Raw genomic sequence first — 20,099 nt, 5'->3', positions numbered from 1 at the left:
TGCTTTTCTTCCATCCACATTCACACTTTGTAATGAGTCCCGAGAGGCTGCCACCTCTCCCATCTTCAGTCAAGTTTCACAGGATGGACACCGTTAAAACAGAGCACTCCAGTTTACATTATGAGGATAGTTCACTCATAGATAAGAGCCAGATTCTGGTTTGAGGAACGACGATGGTGAGTACGTCAAAATGATGGTTAGTTGTTAATCTGTCACGATTTTAAAATGTTATAATAAGTGACAAGACAAACACCCGTTTCTGTTAACAACACTACCAGTAGAAATTAAGTTAAGAGCAGCTGTTTGTTATTTCTCAAAATATTAATTAAAACACATTTTGTTCTGAAGCAGACTGCCATTTATAGATATGATTTGTAATTTTTCTCTTTCATTAAAAAAACATAAATGATAACAAAATTAATATACATCTTATTTGAAAGGTGAAAACAAGTCGATGATAATATGGCTATTCCCAATACCTACGGGGTGATCTTTGCCTGCACCTGTGGAGTGATCCTGGGCATCGGGCTGTGTGCCAACCTGCTGGTTTTCTCTTTGTTTGTAAAGTACAACACGTTACGTAAGAACCGCCTCGACATCCTCCTATTCAGCATGGCTCTGGCTGACTTCCTCACCCTCCTGCTCATCCCCTTCACCCTTCACTCTGCCGTTACCCACTCCTGGCCTCTGGGTAACACCTCCTGCAAGGTCTACCAGTTCCTGTTAGCCTTCAGCCTGGCGGCCAGCACCTATTCGCTGTGCGCCGTGTCCGTGACCCGCGCCATGATCATCACCAACCCATACCAGCCACCCACGATGGACCTGGTCATCCTCATGTTCGTCCTGGTCTGGGCCCTCAGCTTCTTCATCAGCCTGCCGTTGCGAATTTTTGCCACCAAAGAGAGTTTGAGCCCAAGTATGACAGACTTCACCTTCTGCCTTCCAACCATCCATGAGCATCACTACCAAGTGATCCTGAGCCAGTTTGTACTGTACTACTTTGTACCAATGCTGGTCATCGCTTTCAACTATGTCCGCCTGGCTCTTTTTCTCCACAAGAGCCCTGTAATGTCAGTGTCCAGTGCCAGGAATACCCGCAGAGCCTCCGTCATGGTCTTCTTGGCTGCTGCTACCTTCTCAGTATGTTGGCTGCCGGGTTACGTGCTGGAGCTGTGTGTGTACCTGGGGCTGTACCGCCAAGGATCGGCTTGGGAGATGTTCTACTTCGTTTGCACTGTGCTCCAGTACCTGCACCCCTGTGTCAACCCAGTGCTCTATGTGCTTCTGTCCAAGCGCTACCGCCACAGGAGGGCAGCCTGGCTCTTCAGCTGCAACAGGAACAGAGTGCAGCCACAGGTCATCAGCGTCCCCACAGACAGCTTTTAGATTCAGCTTTTTGTTGTTTGTTTTTTTTAGTTTTTTTACATTAACTGTTTATACAAATCAACTTATGTGGATAATTTTTCTGTGATTATTTTTGAATTTTCCTGACATATTTAAAAGGTACATATTTACAGATAAGGATACTTGAAAAATTGCAGTTCAAGATTTTGTTTTCAGGCTCAACTACAACAAGATATTCACTATTCAAACCCTAAAGGAGCAGTGATGGTGAAAATTGTAATATATGAATGATTTTCTAAAAGAAACATATGAGTGACTAAGTGGCTTATCATATTTGTACACATATATACCCACCAGTAATGCAGCACTAAAACATTGCGATTGTCACCTTAATAGTGTCATTTTGTGCCTTTTTATTTTTTACAGTAATAAAAGCACTTGATGTAATTTTAGAGGAGCATATTTGCATAACAGCTGCTTATGAGTGTTTTTTTTCTTCTTTATTTGTTCAGGGTGTTTTCCGTTTGTTTAAAAACAAAAAAGGTAATTTTTTTTGTACTTGGCATGAAAGGAAAATAACAAGTCTGTTAAAAAAGTATGTGTGTGTTTCTTGTGCACAGGTTGAACATGATCTTTGCAGACCACAAGCAAAACGTCTTTTAGTCCCCTCAGACAGTTGGAATTTTATATGCAGCATATCAAAAAATAATTTAACATGAAAGAAACTTCAATTTACTGAAGCAAGTTTTTAAAAATAATCTCTCATAATGCGTCAGTCCCATGCCAAATATTGTTTGGTCATTTAGTCTCTTCTCCACCAGGACAACTTCCTGGACATTTCCTTAAATGTGCAGGACATATAGACTAATATTGACACACAGTGACAGGAGCATTTAATATGTAGATTATTTTGGGATAATACATCTTTGCTACAGGATAGAAGGATCATCTAATGTAGTCCAATTTGACTGTAATAATGATATGGGTTTAATGTCATATTTTTCTAGCATTCACAGTTGGTCATCATTTCTTCTATTGTGACTTCGTGCCATGATTGAATAACATAGATGTGCTATTTAGGACCTCAATGGAGCTGTGTTGCCATGTTCTACCATGTTGGAAAATCTGAGTACAAACTCAAAACAAAAGCAAATAAAAAAACAAATAAAAAAACCTTCTCGTATGACTTCACATGGCAGCTATTCTTCCACATAGCAACAAATCACTCAGTGAGTTTGTTAGGCGTTGGCAAAGGATGGCTATTAAATGTGGACTGTATGATCCACCAGTAATGAAAAACCGTGGGGTAAGTTGCAGCCTTTCGCCTTCACAGTTTAATTGAGCCATCAAAGCTGACGCCTCAACAACTCTGAGGTCAAAATATGTCCCCACACAGAATGATACGATTCTGTGAGGTTACAATAAATTGTAAGTTTCAGTTTATTATTGCAAGTTTTATAAATGATAAACATCTGTATCTTAAAACGTAGACATTGAACTGATCAACTGTAAGTCTGCCTCATGTGGACGTCATCCAGCAACAATCTGCAGACATGCAAACTATAGAAAATGTGAAAAACCACCAGAAACAATAATTGTACTGCATCAGCTCTGACAGTAATGTGTGAATTTTAACTGTTATTCAGGACAATGAGTTTATACAGATGTACTTCTTTAAATACAGCTGTACTGTTTTTGGACTATGCACAACCTCAGGTGTTTTCCAAGTGTAGTTTAGCAGATAGTGGCTGTACTGGAAGTGTCTAGTCTGCTTTTGACTGTGGGGGTTTAATAACATGTTTATTACATGTTAAATGTTTAAAAAAGTCCACTGAAACAGAGCTTCATGCCACACCGCACACACCAGATCAGACAGGTGTGTACACCTGACTGTAGTTTTTTCTCACACGGCTACTGACCCAAAAATTTGGAGCAGTGAGGAGTATGCAAAGGGTGTCATGGTTGTACAGAAAGCAGAGGGATTGAGAAAGGGAATAAAAAGGCTGGCTGAGTTCTGGTGACCCATGCAGTAATAGGAGACAAGCTGCCCCTCCCTCTGTCAGCTCACCCCCTGACTTTTGGCCTTCTCTTTAGCGTACAGCGAGGGCAGCTGGCCTGACTTGTACAGATCGGTCGGTCATCTGTAGCCCATCAGCATTTTGGATATGGTAGAGCAATAAAGACCACGTGCTCGGGCACTTCTACCCATCCAGATTACAGTGCTGTGATTTTCCGCCCCTATCAGATCACAGCTCATTAATTTTGACCCTTGCTCTCTCTGATACCTTTCTCTCATTGTCTGTGATACTGTTGAAAATCAATTAGAGGCAGGGGCAGCTTGATTTTTCCTCTCATCCTGAGGCTTTAAGAGAAGTTTGTTTTTATATGTGTTTGCTTGTTTGATCAGCTACAGTCCACCTTAGTTATTGATGCATCAAAATATTCAGGAACCTGTGACATAACAGAGTCTAAATCCACGTTTTTCATGTTTCTTTCATGAAACAACACGTTCCCTCTTTTCTGAAAGAATTTCCTGAATCTTTTAACCACCTGAATGAAAGAATTGTCTGTCTGCTGCAGAGATATGTCGTTTCCAAATACTTGATTAGAGAATAAGAGTTGCAACTTTTAACAACTGGTAGTGGGTTCAAATGTTTTTTATTGTTCGGTGGCCAGAATGCTATCATCCAGATGGTTTGAACAGAAGTACCTTCACGACATTTCTTCAAAGATCGCTGCGTATCTAACTTTGAGGAAAAACAGATGCTTGTTGCTTGTTTTATTGCATCTGTTTTAACCATGACAACCATGACAATCAACAACATTAAACAATCAACATCTGCGTCTTCATTCTATCAAAACTTATTTATCATATGACTTTCAAATGTGGACACTTGTTCTGATTCATGGGGAGGGAATTTAACAGTGGTAGTCATCTCTGAGGCCATCTGCTAAACTGTACTCTCATGTTTAGGGATGGAAAACTGGTTCCAAATTGCCCAGAGGCTCTGGAACAGTCTGCCCGAGGAAATCAGGTTGTCTGAATCAGTAGTCTCTTTTAAGTTCCTTCTTATGGCATACTTTTATTACGAGCCTTTCATAATTTTATTTGAGATTTAATTGTCCTTGAATATGTTTTTGCTTATCAAATTGTTTTTATTTGTTCTCTTTTGAAACATAATTATTTCATGATTTGTGTATTTTGCTGCCTTGTAAAGCACTTTGTGACTTGGAGTTTGAAAAGTGCTCCATAAATAAAGTTTTATTATTATTAGTATTACTATTATTATTGGAATCATATGCCTCTAAGGGTATCAATTCCTTTTAATCGATGCCAGCATGTTTTAATGACAGTTGTGGATTGCAAAACAACATCAAACTGCTTCATCCTGCAATAAGAAGGAGTCATGGTGGCAGGACTGAGACAGCAAATAAAACACACCTAAAATAACCTAGAAGCCCCATTGCTGACCCTGTACTGTAACCAGGCCAGGACTGTTAGCTCTTATGAACCAGGGCTAACGAGCTAGCTGCTAGGCCATTGATCAGGTATTAATAAGTGAATCGATAAAGAATCAGACAGATACGTAGAATCACTATTGGCATTGGTATCAATAAAAGCTTCAATTTCCATCCATACTCATGCTTGCATCAAGCTATCAGATACACGTCTTCTGCTTTTTGGTGGATGGCACCTTCCTCAAAGTTTGTCGAGTCAGATGATCCCATGTAGAGTTTTATTAAATTGATAGAACTTCAGTGTTTGCCAGCAATACCTCTGAGTCATGAAAACCCGGCAAAGAACACAATCAAACAATTTCAATAATGGTCGGGACGGCCTATTTCTAGAGTGTCTTCTCTGTAGCTGCTGCCAGTATAATTTAATTATTCTGTCACTTAAAACTGCCTGACCTGGTCATTATGCATCAACTACATTAAGCAGCCTTTCCAAAACAGATCTAAATGTATAAAGACAGCAGCCACCACACTCTCTTTTCATCTTTATCATGTAATATTAGATAAGTGAGAGTGTCTGATCTAAAGTGTGTTTAAAAAATATTGGTACATCTTCTTGATGCAAATCAACGACAAGAGTAAATATAGTTTTATAGATCTAATGTTGGTTCTAGCTTAAAGGTGCTATCAGGTGTATGTTTTTTTGTTTCTTAAAGCCAATTTATTATTAAAGCAAAGAATTAGGCATTTATATTCATCATCTCTGTAAACAAATACACTTTATTATACAAATAAGTACAAATACATTCCTCTTATAATTCTGTAGCTACTACTTAATTCTCCTTCAATGTCAGTGGTAGCAGTGGAAGTGTGTGTAATGTAGTGAATCAGAAAAACTTAAAGCTCCATTAAGCAAAAAAGGGCTTCTTATGGTGGGACTCTCATTCCCTTGCAATAGCGACTGTGAGCACAGTCTACTGATGACAGGAATGCACTTATCCCATTTCTCTGTTACTGTACCTCTGTGCAGTGCTGCAACAAACAATTATATTTATAATAATTTAATATTGATATGATAAATATGATGATTATTTTCACAATTAATTGTTTGTCCAATAAAACATCATACAATGTTTTTTAAAGCACATCATAACATCCTGAAGTCTAAGATGATGTCCTCAAATCTCCCAAATATATATATTTTTTTTTTACAGTAATGCAAATTTTACAGCAAATTCTCAAACAGAGAGCCTTGAAAGAGCAAATATTTGGCATTTTTTTCTTGAAAAATTAGATATTGTTATTATTATTATTACTATTATATTCATCATCGTCAATATTATTACTATTATTATTATTATTATTATCATCTTTATTATTCTTAAGGGCACTGATCAGCACTGGTGTGAAAAATGTGAAACAGTTCCTCTAAAAAGGCAAAAAAACTGTGATGTGTACAATATTTTTATTTTTAAATGTGATACACAAACAACATAGTAGATTTTTTCAGTTGTGTGATGACATTAAGAAATCAGATTTGTGTTTAAATCAAACATCCAGCTTCTTGTATGACGTCGTACAGGTAGTAGAATGATATACTGACCCACATAACAATCATTCGTAAATGACATTTAAAGATTTAAAGAGCAAAACCATCAATGTATAGTCAAATACATGTCTTACAGACCTTCAATCCACGGGATACCAAATAGCCTACATGCATATTCTTTATAAAGTTATTTATCAAAGCTAATTACATTGTATAGCACAGGTGGTGTTCTGCACAGGCTACCGATAACCACAACTAATGATTATATTCATTATTGATTATTTTCTCAATTTGTTTTGTCTATAAAATGTCAAAAATAGTGAAAATAGCCCCCTATAATTGCCCACGTTCCAAGATGACGCTTTGAAATTTCTTCTTCCAACAATAAACTGTTCAGTTCATTATATGTATAACAAAGAAAAGCATAAAATCTCGACCTTTAAGAAGGAATTGAATGGAAAATTGATTAAACAACTAATCATTGCAGCTCTAAATCACAGACTACACAATGTTAAATTCTGAAATTCTGTACATCCAAAACCCTGGCAGGCCCTGTCCATGGTGCTGAGTGTCTCTGCACGTGAACAACTCACATATGACAAAATGTGCTGTTGCAAGTGCAATAGTCTTCACTGCTATTTGCAGGGGCAGCAGCATCAGAGGGACGGACACTAAGAAACTGAACAAGCTCATCAGGAGGGCTGGCGCTGTGCTGAAGATGCTGCCCAAACTGGTAAACATCATGGAGAACATCTCACATGCCCTCCAATGACAACAGACTTCCTCAGAATGCTACAGGAAATCATTGACAAAAAGTCAGTCTACACAATGACTCTCATCTGTACCAGGAGAGAAAACTCCTTCTCTGACAGTGAAGACTGCTCACCTGGACTTTTATTTAAGATATTATCCGTCACATCTGTTATATTTCAGATCAATATGAAAGATCTTATATAGGCTACTGTCATATATGTATATGTTTTGTGTAATTATTCATGTTTCAGTGTGCACTTAATTCTGACATCCATTGCAATATCCACCTGACTTGCACTAATGTACATGAGTATATAACAGTGTATACTCAGCAAATACTATATTATATTTATGGTTATATCTGTAGTCTGTACTCTATTTTCATTTATTCTATTTATATATTTTATGAGTCAGCTGATTTTGTTGTTGTATATAATTTAGCCTTTAAGTGTATTTGTTTCTTTTACCTACCCTACTGTTTTTATATAAGATTTATGTCAAGATGCTGCTGTAATTACCATATGGGATTAACAAAGTTAAAACAACTAAAACAAATAGTAAAACTACATTCATGCAAACAAGGTAACCACATTACATTTTACCCATTACAGTCAACATAAGCATATCAGCAATTACACAATAATGTTCAGCCACAGCGGTAATTTTGTCATCAATGAAACTAGAGTTAGCAGACAGAGAGAGGAGTGTGTTTCCTCACCGGTATTTGAAGTAGCTTCAGTGACCGTTAGACCATCATCCATCAATGCACCAGTTATGTTCACCAACTTTTTCACAGGTCCAGTTTTGAAGTAGCATGGTTTATGAGGAAGGAGGAAAATAAAGTCATCTGTATTTGAAGAACCGTGGTACCGTGTATTTGCTGGAGGGAGTGATAACATTAGTTGTTACTTGATGTGAAACTTGCTAACTCTCCCGGTTGTTTCATTTGAATTTGCCATATTCTTCTGGTTTCAATAGTTTACAATTTTGATAAATCTTCCTCGAGGTGGCAACTACAGTTTCGCAGTAGCATTTAGTGCTAATAAAGTATACCAACTTCACCTGGCTTCCCAGCTACACCACATTCGGACCAATCAGCGTTGCGAATTCAAGGTAAGACAGTGATAAACCTAAACTGTTTGATTTTCAATAGGAGGACAGTATGAGTGTAGCATGCCGTCTGCTGTCTCCGCTTTTGATTCAAGCTGGACTCACAGCAGCCGTTAAAAGCTGGATTTAAAGGGACCAATGGTTAACTGTTAGTGTCATGGGCGCTGTAACCTCTGCTGGCCTCTTTTAGCACTTTTTCTTTAGCATTTTATCTCGTTGTTGTGGCTAACCCACGGACTGTAAGAATCCATTAATCTCAAATAAATGTGCATAATTTGAGTGCAAACCACTCTAACTGTGTACAAATGAGCATGAGATGAAGTGCCCATTTAAGAAAATCATCTACACAATCTTCTTTTCCCCCAGCAAACGTCCAAAGCTAGAAGTTGAGTGAATATTGGATTTACATTCATCAGGTGGCCAAAAATATGAATCCAATGGGATGTGCATGTTGCTTTGTATTCTCTGTTTACTAATGGTCAGCTATAGCAACTTAATATAATGGCCCTACTAGCTACTGTTCCTGGATTTTGTTTATGTTATTCCTTCAGTCTTAAAACATTCCCCAAGTGGTCATAGTGCTCAGTGCATCTAAAATAAATGGGCAGTTTTAGGAGTTCAACCAAAGAAATGACATGACAATCCTGTCAAATATAGGCTATTAATAGAGACTGAGACATCTAAATGTTGGCTTAAGAGGCACAAATTAAACACCATTCAACCAGGAAGCAACTTTCATTCACAAATTTGTCAATTTAATTTATTTTTAGAGCATATTTAAAAACAACAAAAGTTGACCAACATGTTTTGCAGAGACTGAGAAATACAATAAAATGAAAACACAGACATGGTTATGAGGATTAAGTGGAAAATTAATAAAAGTGTGGCATATATCCTAAAAACACAACAGCATTACACAGAACAATTAATAGAGAAAAAAATGAAAGGAAATAAACACAATGTGTGACCATCCACGTCTTCATGATGACTATTTAAAGGCTGAATAAAATAAATGGGTCTTAAAACATTGTTTTTTGTTTGTTAGGTTTAAATACCATTTGAAGAGGAGGATCTAATAATGAGAGGCAAACTGTTCCACAGTTTAGGGCCAACAATGGAAAGTGCCCTATCATGTGTAAGGCCAGTGTACAGTGCAATACAAGCTAACTAAATTTTGCAAATTCCTAAGAGACCACATTCTTGACACACTCCGCGAGTTAAGCTATGGACGTAGCTGACAGAAAATAGCTGTGGCTACACACTGTAAGATCAGAGGGCTCTTGCCATGAGCTAATCATTCCATGTGCCATATAGAAGAGTGTTGAAGGAGTGTTGCCTGTTTATTTATAGGAGTCTCTAAGGTTCCACGGCAGACGGTGGCTCTTTGAGCTGGATTCAGTTACAGCTCCGGTGAAAGCTGAAAATACTGCATCTATATAGACATACACATATAAACATCCTTAATTTGGATATAATATAAAGTCCTAGTTCGGTATGTACCATAGCTGAAATAAGATCAACATTATCTCTAGAGAAAAACATAGTGTACATGCAATATTAAACACATTAGGATGTACTGTACAGAATATTTATATACATTGTGTTTCTTATGCACACTGACTGAACTGCAGGTAGCTCAAATGACCCTGGTGGGTGATTGGGAAAACTATCATACTGAATCTGCTAAACAACAGAGAAGAAATTCTGCTGTTTATTTACCTGGAAAATACATCTGGCTCATTAGAAATCACCATAGATATGAACGATATTTGTTGCATTAAAATAGATTGGATAGTTGGATGGAGAAAATTGATGCATGGACAATGTGACATCTGTGATAACAGTGATCTCTCTCAATCAGATCAACTCAACATGAGCTGTCATCAACCAGTGGCTGCATGAGATGCTGGAAAACACAGTGTCAGAGCTAGATGCACAATAGCAACACAACAAAATGAAGAAGTCCTCAGCAGCAGCAGCGGCAATGAATGATAAATAAACAGAAATTTGTTCTAAATGCAGGAAGGAAAAGGAGCCGGCATGCTTCTAATTGGCCTTGTAAACATGAGCAAGTAGTGAAAGATTTATTAATGAGCTAGCACAAGTCAGAGGATTTCAAGGAAGCTATGGATTGAGAAATGCTATCAGACACATGGCAACAACTTGCAGTCCAGATGGCCAGAGCTGGCCCCGGCCTGACCTAAAATAACAGTTCAGTGGTCTGTTTACGTTGTGGAGCTCACTGTAACATGTAGGGACATGGCAGATGAAAAATACTCTGAGTAAACCTCTGAGCATCTGAACAAGTGAGGCCTTGTGAGTAAAACTGTAAATACGGTTCCACCTACAGTATGAACAAAATACTGTGAAAAAGGAAAACCTGCACTTACTTTAAATGATTCTTAAAATTATTTGCACAGGCAGAATATTTTTGATGACTTGGCTGTCAAGTCCTCAACAGCCTGTTAAAGAAAAGAAACCAGTCAGGATGAAAGGTAAAGCATGGAAATATGTCTAATGCATCTATAAAACAGAAGTTATTGTATATGTTATAAGTGTCAGTGGAAATTGGTACTTAACAGCACTTCTTAGCTTAGCTGGAATGTTTAAAAGCAACATCATCAGGATGCTCTAGATAGATTTAGGTAGAGATGCGTTTCCTAAACTGAACAGTTTTAATCCGGGGTGACCAGCCCTCTGATAAATCCACTGTTATTATGACCACTGGTGGTGTTAGACATAATTGCATGTAAATATAGGCGTATAGGTATTAAAGGGTGGTGTGGGTGAAATTAGCAGAAATGCTCTATGATTGATAGTTCTAGTTTTTCAAATGTGATGATCTGCTGTTTTTCCGTTCTCATATTTGACATTAAATTGAATAACTTAACATATAAGGTTTCAGTCAGACAAAAACAATACATTTGAAGATATCACTATGGCCTAAATTGTCAAGGCCATTTTGTCCACTATTTTTTACCATTTCATAGATGAAACATTTGATCGAGTAACCAAGAAAATAATCAGAAGATTAATCGATAATGAATATAATCATTAGTTGCAGCCCTTGGTAGTGAGTGCTCAGTCAGCTTGGGGGTGTCTGTAAAACCAAATGCCAATGTAACCAATACAACCTATACTTTGAGCCCTTTGAAGTCATCCTTGATTAATAACCCATGTGTGGTTGTCTTGTGAACTGATCCCCTTGCAGTTGCGCCCGGCCTGGATTTTGGATAACACTAAAAAAGGGAAAGGCTTGATCAAGGAGTGAAATGATAATCCGATGTAGGCGTGGGGAGGGACATGCAGAGGTAATTCCAAAGAACCCTGCCCTCCGGATCTGAGGTATCCCGTTTCATGTCTTGCTGCATGCTGTGTTACCTATCAGCAAAAACATGAATATCAACTTCAGATGACAGCAGGCTAAAATTGGGGGCTATCAAAACCCAGAAACTGCAACGGGCTTGGCTAGGGTATCTGCTTTCTAGAGTGGAAGCCCGGGGTCCAGACACCTCAACCACTTGGGATAAAGGAATAAACACAGCATAGGCTCTATTAGGGAAAAACTTTCACACTGTTAATTAGATGCACCTGCACTCACAACTCACATCTCAGCCATATACACTGGCTGATGAGTGAAGGCCAAAATATATGCTGTAGTCCATACAAGGTTCAACCTATATGTTTAATACTTTTATACTGATGCATTATTGTCAGTGTAGTAATGACTTAGCACAGGCATTGTCACATTCCCATACAGGGAAAGCAAGATAAGCATTGATCATTTGCTGATCAGAAGACACAAGTGTCTAGTGGATCTATACCTATAAATTGGCTGGGATTGATGTATCATAGTTGGCCAATAAGTGACAAGAAATTGAAATATAAATATTTTCCAACAATCTTTAAGATAATTTCAAGACTGTCACCATTAAACAGTTTGTTCATCAGAGGGCACAGCCAGGTTTATTTTCTACCGGCCAAATGTCTCACTCAGTACTCATAAAGGTCACGATTAAAAAAAAAAGATATGTCAGAACTTCTTATCAAAACTGTTTATTTAAGATATGTATTTATGAACACAATTACTGTGGGCTGATATCAATATCTGATGTCTGTCAAACCTAGATATGTTCATATGCTCTTCATCAAACATCATCATCACGATGGCAGTTTTTGCCTGTACTGTTCCTCCATATGTTGATGTATGTTATTTCAACCATTTAAGTGCCGCTAACAAAGCTTGGCTAATTCAGTGTCAATTCTTTACAATAAAAGTCTCAATTTATTTAGTCATTTAAAAGCTTTTAATATGAAGCAATGAAGAAGGACATTTTTGGTTTGCATCAGCGGTAACTTGACATGATTCTAAGGAACTAGGACTGCATGTTAAGAGACAGAGGCTAAACTGAGGGGCTGCATAAAGTCTTTTTTTAAAACTGTGAGTCATGCACAGCTACTGTGGTGGAGTCCCACAGTAAAAATATAGAGATGAAAATTACTATATTATGTTCCCTTTAACTAAAGCTGAGCAGTATTGTTAGAAACAGTAGATATCATTTTGGAATATCAATCATGATATAGTAGATTTACTGGAAAATCAATTAAAAAAATATCTAATAGATACAATAACTGGATTCCTGACTGTGCTGGTCAGTGATTTACAACATTTTGTAAGATTACAACACTGTGACACACACAGAGATATTTAAGTGAAAGTTGCCACAGTGTAGATCTATATTAACTCATGGTATATAATGTCATATTGTGCAACCCTACTTGTAACCTTGCTGTATAGACGTATTTTAACGTGCAAACCACTAAATGGCTGTTTATACTGGAAATTCTGCCATCTCCATCTTTACTTTCGCTTTTGTTAAAAAATCATTAGGAATAATTATTAGTGACCCTCAATGAGAATTTTCAGTCTGTAGATCAGAGGCCTCCCGCATATATCTCTATTTCTATAGACTCATTCCAGTGTCAGAGACGCTGTCATCACCTACCCTACAGAGGATACGTCAGACTGGGTCAAATGCCCCCTATTTCATTTCGAGCAGAGTAGTTGGCACTGGAAGGATGCAATCCGAAGGAGCTGTTGACTAGCACGGCTGACCTTCTAAAAACTCCTCTTTCAATTTATAACACACTTACACACACAAACATGATATGCACATGCGTTCATTCACCAATAGCACTAATAGCCACCCTAGATACACACTTACAGAAATACACACACACACACTTTGTAAATACTTGGCCTGGGGAGCGGGAGGAGGTGAAAGCCAAGGGGAGTCACTGACACAAGTCGCTACTGTGATTACCTCATGTCTGTACTGGGTTAGAGAGGAACCTCATGCTGTCTATATTTAGATAAAGACAAGCTTCAGAAGATGCAGAGCAAATGATCAAAATGTTAATAAATATCAGCTCTTTTTGAAAAACAAAGCTTGTGTTTGAAAATAATATCTGCTAAAAGGGTGAGTTAACATTACATTTTCATATTCAACTTTGATTTGGTTATTTGGTTATCAATCATGAAGTCAACTCATTGTTTAGTCATTTTCATAATGCTGGATGCTGCATAAACGTGGATCCAGTTGAGAATGAGATCACTGATTTTTTGATCGTTGAGAAAATTTCTTTAAAAAAAAAAGAATGACAAGAAAGCACATGTTTCTCCTTGGTGTGAGTGTATCTCCACTATCTTGTTACCATGGGGGTCTCCTGCATTCATAGGTTGAGCCATTAATAACGATAGGAGGTTCCTTGCTGTCAGCATTCATGCACCCTGCCGGCTTTATGGCATGTGTTTCCCAGGCTGTGTCTCATTGCATGCGGTCACTGTTAAGCAGGCTATGCACATACATGCATATGTAGATATCTATATGTATCGAGGAACAACTGCAAGACACACATGGCAACCGAGTACACAGTATCTGTTATTATACTGTGAATTAAAGATGCAGTGTGTAAAATTTAGTAACATCTAGCAGAATGGACTTGGCAGAGATGGAATATAATATTCCTAATATTATTATTATATATTTGTATGTTTTATTTCAATCAATCAATCTTTATTATTTTAGTGTATAATCGTCTGAAAATAAGAATTGTAGTGTTTATGTTTTCTTAAAATGAGCCCTTTATATCTTCATAGGGAGTGGGTCCTCTTCCAAGGAGGTTGCCATGTTGCACTGCCATGTTTCTACAGTAGCCCAGAACAGACAAACCAAACACTGGCTCTAGAGAGGACCTTTCACATTTTTCACGAGTTTTGTGACCAACGTAGATTCTCTTACAGGCTTGTAACGGTAGTACTGTGGTGGGGTGTGATCAGTTGGTTGCAATCTGCAACCTCACTGCTAGATGCCACTAAATCCTACACACTGGTCCTTTAAAACATTTAAAGAAATAATGTGAATGGTGTGGTCAGATAAGATAAAATAATTGTACAAACAAAGGTTGGAGGAACATATGAATTAATTTCGGACATTGGCAATTAAAGATGACAGAAGGAAGCTACTAATTTAAGATTCTTTGAGACTTTTCTTTGAGTTCGATTTAAGTGTCACGTGTACATTCCTCGGCTTGTTTGTTATTGTTTGTTTCCTTGGATACATTCAAGGCCTGACACCGTGGCTTGGCCCAGACAGTCATTTGGTGAACACTCAATGCTAACACATTAGCAGGAGGCGGCACCGTGTCCTGACACTGACATTTGACTCTGAAATCCAATCCTTTGTTCAGTAATGGAAAGGCAAAAAGAAATGTTGCTCCCCTGGGACCCCTTACTTGTTAACCTGACAGCAAAGAGACCTGTCCGACATAAAAGTTTGTGATGGCATGTTTAAGCTGCTAAAGCTTGCCCACATCTACGTATTAATGTAAATTGTCCAGGTTGGTTTTAGTAACACTGATTAGCACCTCTGTGCTATAACTGTTATGATCTTGTGTGTACAACTGCAGCTTTATGAAGGCAATGAAAGTGGAGAAAAACTGAGCTATAAATAGATCACAATGCTGGGGTGTACATATAACTTCACTCTGTACGCCCGGGCCACATCTTTTTTTCCCGTCTTTTTGTTTTAAAGACTTTTAAAGGAAGAATGAAACTTTATCTCTCATGTTTGTGAAAAAATAAGGCGCTCGAAACTTGTTGGACAAACACTTTCAGTTTTATCCTGACCACAGAGGATTTTTAGGGTCTGATAAAAAAAGTAATTAGAGCCACTGCACAATTTCAAGTGCTTGCAGCTTTTTTCTTTTCTTTTTCTTTTCTTTTTTACACCGCAGTATCTCAGTGACCCCAAGGCGAGGTGACATGTCTTATGGGGGTCCCCATGTTCCAAGTTGTACAATTGAGCCCTTTAAGTGGTACGAACGGTGAATGTTATTTTGGCAGTGGCTTCCTGAAGACGCTATCCTCTCTGGCTACTCAAGTGTCAGTCAAGCCAGCAGTTTCCATTGGCTGGGTCCAGGAGGGCCCCTGGTTATGTAAAGCTTCATGCTTTAACGTATTTGGGTTATTTATTATCTTATTTACTTCAAGATGCATGTGATATGTAGCCTAAAAAAACTTGGCCCTTAGCAAGTTAGATCTGTTTGTTGCTTTTATCTCCTGGTTGAGACCCAAAGTAGACACGGGCGGGTCCTGGAGGTTCCCCTTGGGACAAGAATAGCCCCATGATTTCATGAATGAGGGAGGTGAAGGGTGAGAAACTAAATTTCAAAATGGACTCTGAATCTGAAAAACTTATCAGTCTGCTCTGAACAAAACAAAAGTGAAGGCTTTGTTGTATGTTAAAAGATATAATAATAATTAAATTTGCATGCCTAAATGTTTACCAGGAGATCACTACACTGCTGCAGTGAAGTGGGTGAGTGTGAGAGGGACAGCAGCAGCAGCAGCAAGTGTCATCTGGTCTTCCAACTTGGGGAGGGCTTTGGAGTTTAAAATGGTGTGAATATGATATCCATCTCTAGCCATCGGTATAGCTTATGCAAGTGCAGATCTGTCTGCACCATTGAAAGTTGACAGTTGAGAGGCACTAAACTTGAAAAAAGGACCGTGTAAATCAACAACAAAACCACGATTTTGGACTGCATACACTTTTACACTTTGGGACTTGGGGCGCAAAAAAGGGACTCTGCCTGAATCTCGGGCGGCTGCATGAGAAAGAGAGCTGAGAGGACGGGCAGACAAAAGGGCAAGAGGAAGACACCAAGGAGGTGAGTGACGGATTTACCCTCGGAGGGGTAAAAGATGACTGTGGTGTCCCAGGAGAACCACGACGAGTCGGTGGTCGTTACTCCTGTGTTGCAAGATGCTGCTGAATTGGAGCCGGCGGAACAAGAGTGCAGCGAGAGAGTGGTCATCAACATCTCAGGTCTGCGTTTTGAGACGCAATTAAAGACCCTTTCTCGCTTCCCGACCACGCTTTTGGGAGATCCACGTAAAAGGATGCACTTTTTTGACCCACTGAGAAATGAATACTTCTTTGACAGGAACAGGCCGAGCTTTGATGCCATCCTTTATTACTACCAGTCGGGAGGGAGGCTTCGGAGGCCTGTAAGTGTACCTGTGGATATTTTCCTGGAAGAAATAAAGTTCTATGAAATTGACGAAGAGGCAGTTGAGCTTTTCCGAGTTGACGAGGGCTTGTCGAGGGAAGAGGAACGCCCACTACCTTCTAATGAGTACCAACGCCAGTTATGGCTCCTGTTTGAATATCCAGAAAGTTCAGGACCTGCACGCATGATTGCCATCGTGTCAGTTGTGGTTATTTTAATATCCATTGTTATATTCTGCTTGGAGACATTACCCGAGTTTAGAGAACCCACTGAATTGTACGACATTCACGCCAATGGAAGTGCAGACGGCGTAGCGCACAGTCCATTCACAGATCCATTTTTCATGGTGGAGACACTTTGCATCGTGTGGTTCTCTTTTGAGTTCACCATGAGGTTTCTGTCGTGTCCAAGCAAACCAGATTTCTTCAAGAACCTCATGAACCTGATTGATGTTGTGGCAATAGCCCCTTATTTCATCACTCTGGGCCTCGATCTCGCAGAGCATCAGGGCAGCAGTCAGCAAGCTGCATCCCTGGCCATACTGAGGGTCATCCGTCTGGTGCGTGTTTTCAGGATTTTTAAACTGTCAAGACACTCCAAGGGTCTTCAGATTCTCGGCCAGACGCTTCACGCAAGTCTTAGGGAGCTTGGACTGCTCATTTTCTTCCTAATTATTGGAGTGGTTTTATTTTCCAGTTCCGTTTATTTTGCAGAAGCAGAAGATCCCGAGTCTGGATTTTCTAGCATACCTGATGCGTTCTGGTGGGCTGTGGTGACGATGACAACAGTTGGATATGGAGACATGTGTCCGTCCACCATCTGGGGTAAAGTCGTCGGCTCTTTGTGCGCCATCGCCGGAGTACTGACCATAGCCTTACCTGTCCCTGTTATCGTTTCCAATTTCAACTATTTCTACCACAGAGAAAACGAGGAGGAGGAAAATGTTACGTACATACACGTGACTTGTGGGCAGCAGCCGCAGCCCTCCATTGGTGAATGTGACTCCACCAAAAGTAACATGTCGCTCTCCAAAACTGAGTCCTATCAGGATGGCGACGATTTGGAAACCTTGACCCAACCAAACATGAACCCAGTGGAGCCATACACAGGACAACTGACAGATGTATAAAATGCACCGATGGAAGAACTGTTTTTATGTCTGGTGAGTTGTGTTCCAGTGGTATACATAGTTCAGGCTTCTTCATGTTGGATGCTGCTGGTGTTTTACGCACGATGGTTCCCAAACCTGGACCCTCAGGCATTCAGGCTGGACCCTTTTGTGGGTTCCGTGTGATCCCCAAGTAAATTGGCTTAATTTCACTGTAGTTAAATTCGCTGGATGACAGGAGAAAAAGCAGAGTGAAAAGCATTCATCCCACTGCTGCAACCTCTCAGGTCTTCTTAGTATAGTAAAATATTCAGTAAAGCGTAATAGTGGAGCCCTTACATGAAACTGCTTGGGAAACCTCTGGGCACGCAATTAAACGCATAGAATATTAGTTATATGATTAAAAAAAACATAAACACATCTATCTAGACATGAAATTTGCAACAACCTGGAAAAAAACTTTGAGGATGTTTTCTTGTCCTTTATTTCTCAGTTAAAGCAACTATATATATATATATATATATATATAAATTCACGGAAGGGTGTTGTGTTTATGCACACGAAAATTATCAGATCAAAATACACCTTGCCTCACTATTCATGAGAAAAACACGTAGCCTGTTCTCACAGAAACAAAGTTTTGAATAAAGTGGGTGAGAAGAGCTCAGTCATACGTCAGAGCGCCCATGACTCACAAGGCGACCACCTCTCCACAGGGGGGGGGGGGGGGGACTTTGGACACATAAACAAGAAGATAATCTCTCTGGCACGTTAGGGTTAAGTCAGACAGTTGTTTGTAAATCAGCCTCATGTGTTTCTGCGTATGCATGTCAGGTGTACACTACTCTGTGGAGAACTACCGGACTCTGTTATCATACAGTGTTTAAGCATTTGTGAGTTTTCTGTGTTTGTGCTGAACGTTTCATTGTGCGTAAAACACCATGACATTTGGCGTCCCGACGCATAGAGTTCTCTGCTGCCTTCCAATAGTAGCAATCGTATATTGGTTTATTTGCCTCTGTATGAGCTATCAGATTGTAGTCTTAACCGAGCTTTAACCCTCAGGATACTATGGTCAATGGTTTACATGTTTAATAATAACGAGATCAGTAAAATATACTCATCTCGTCATCACTGGACACTTTTCTCATAATGATTAGACGTTTTCCTAACAATAATAACAATGATTATCTCACTATTCTGGGCATGTTAAGTGATGATTATGACAAAAGGAGAACACACTGACTTTTGTTTCTTTCAAGTTTGTAGTGTGCGTCCATAAGAATCTGGTCCGAATAAGGGAGCTCTGAGCGCCACTCTGTGGATGATAAATATTCCTGCAGACATCACTTCTGCCCAGCGTGCAACATTAACACTTAGGCTTGAGTATCTTTGCACTGTTGCAGCTGACCTTGACTGATTTAGCCGTAAGCCCCTGAGATCATGCTATTTGACTCAGTGTATCCGGATGCTTGTGATGGTTAACTGAGCTCGCCAGATCCCTGACTGCTTTCTCTCACCTCCTAAATGTTAACATAGTGAGTTTTTTTTTTCTGCTTACTTGCAGGAGGCAGGCGATTAAGTGAAGCTCGTTGTTCCCTCAGAGTCGCAACAACATACAAGTGTGGCATTCTCTTCTTCTCCAAAATATTGGACACTTTCCTCGTGGATTATTGTTGTATTGCCAGTGTTGTAGCCTACAAAGACCTCATGGTGGAAACGTCTGGAAAAGATTCAGTCCGCCTTGATGAACAATGTGTGTATCATCAGTAGAAGAAAACAACATTCTTTTGTGTAGGCTTTGTAAATGACCACGCTTTCTTTGTATAAAAAGCCTTGTGTACATATTAAGTTTTTTTAAATCTGAATTTGACCTTTTTCTCATGCAGCCTATAATGAAAACTTGGAATCGCAACTTACCTCTGTGTTGTTATAAACACTCAGATTGCCTTGCAGCTTGCTGTAAACAATAACAACAGCAACATATAGCACAGAATATGTGCTTATGTAATGTCTGCATGACATGAACTCATTGTGAATTTTAAATGTAATAAAATATTTATTTTTTTAACATGTATGTGAACTTAACTTAATCCCTTTTTTATAAATAAATTATGAATCAGAAATCATACCACTCGTTATTTTTCATTCTTTCAACATAGAGATCAGATTCACAAAGGGCCAAATAGCAACTAGTTTGTGTTA

General features: G+C 39.0%; 2 protein-coding genes across 2 annotated transcripts; both read left to right on the top strand.

Annotated features, from left to right (window-relative positions):
• The first annotated feature begins 462 nt into the window (after positions 1 to 462).
• Positions 463 to 1,386, top strand: LOC133982583 (galanin receptor 2a). Its single transcript, XM_062421664.1, has one exon. The coding sequence runs from the start codon at positions 463 to 465 to the stop codon at positions 1,384 to 1,386; it is 924 nt and encodes a 307-aa protein (XP_062277648.1).
• A 15,092-nt stretch (positions 1,387 to 16,478) lies between these two features.
• LOC133981762 (shaker-related potassium channel tsha2-like) lies at positions 16,479 to 17,915 on the top strand. The gene has a single exon (XM_062420608.1). It carries the CDS (start codon positions 16,479 to 16,481, stop codon positions 17,913 to 17,915), a length of 1,437 nt encoding a protein of 478 aa, XP_062276592.1.
• The last annotated feature ends 2,184 nt before the right edge of the window (positions 17,916 to 20,099 follow it).

The sequence above is a fragment of the Scomber scombrus genome, chromosome 6 (genome assembly GCF_963691925.1).
Source record: "Scomber scombrus chromosome 6, fScoSco1.1, whole genome shotgun sequence".
In the NCBI taxonomy this organism is placed as follows: domain Eukaryota; kingdom Metazoa; phylum Chordata; class Actinopteri; order Scombriformes; family Scombridae; genus Scomber; species Scomber scombrus.
This window is presented reverse-complemented; position numbering and strand designations above follow the sequence as displayed.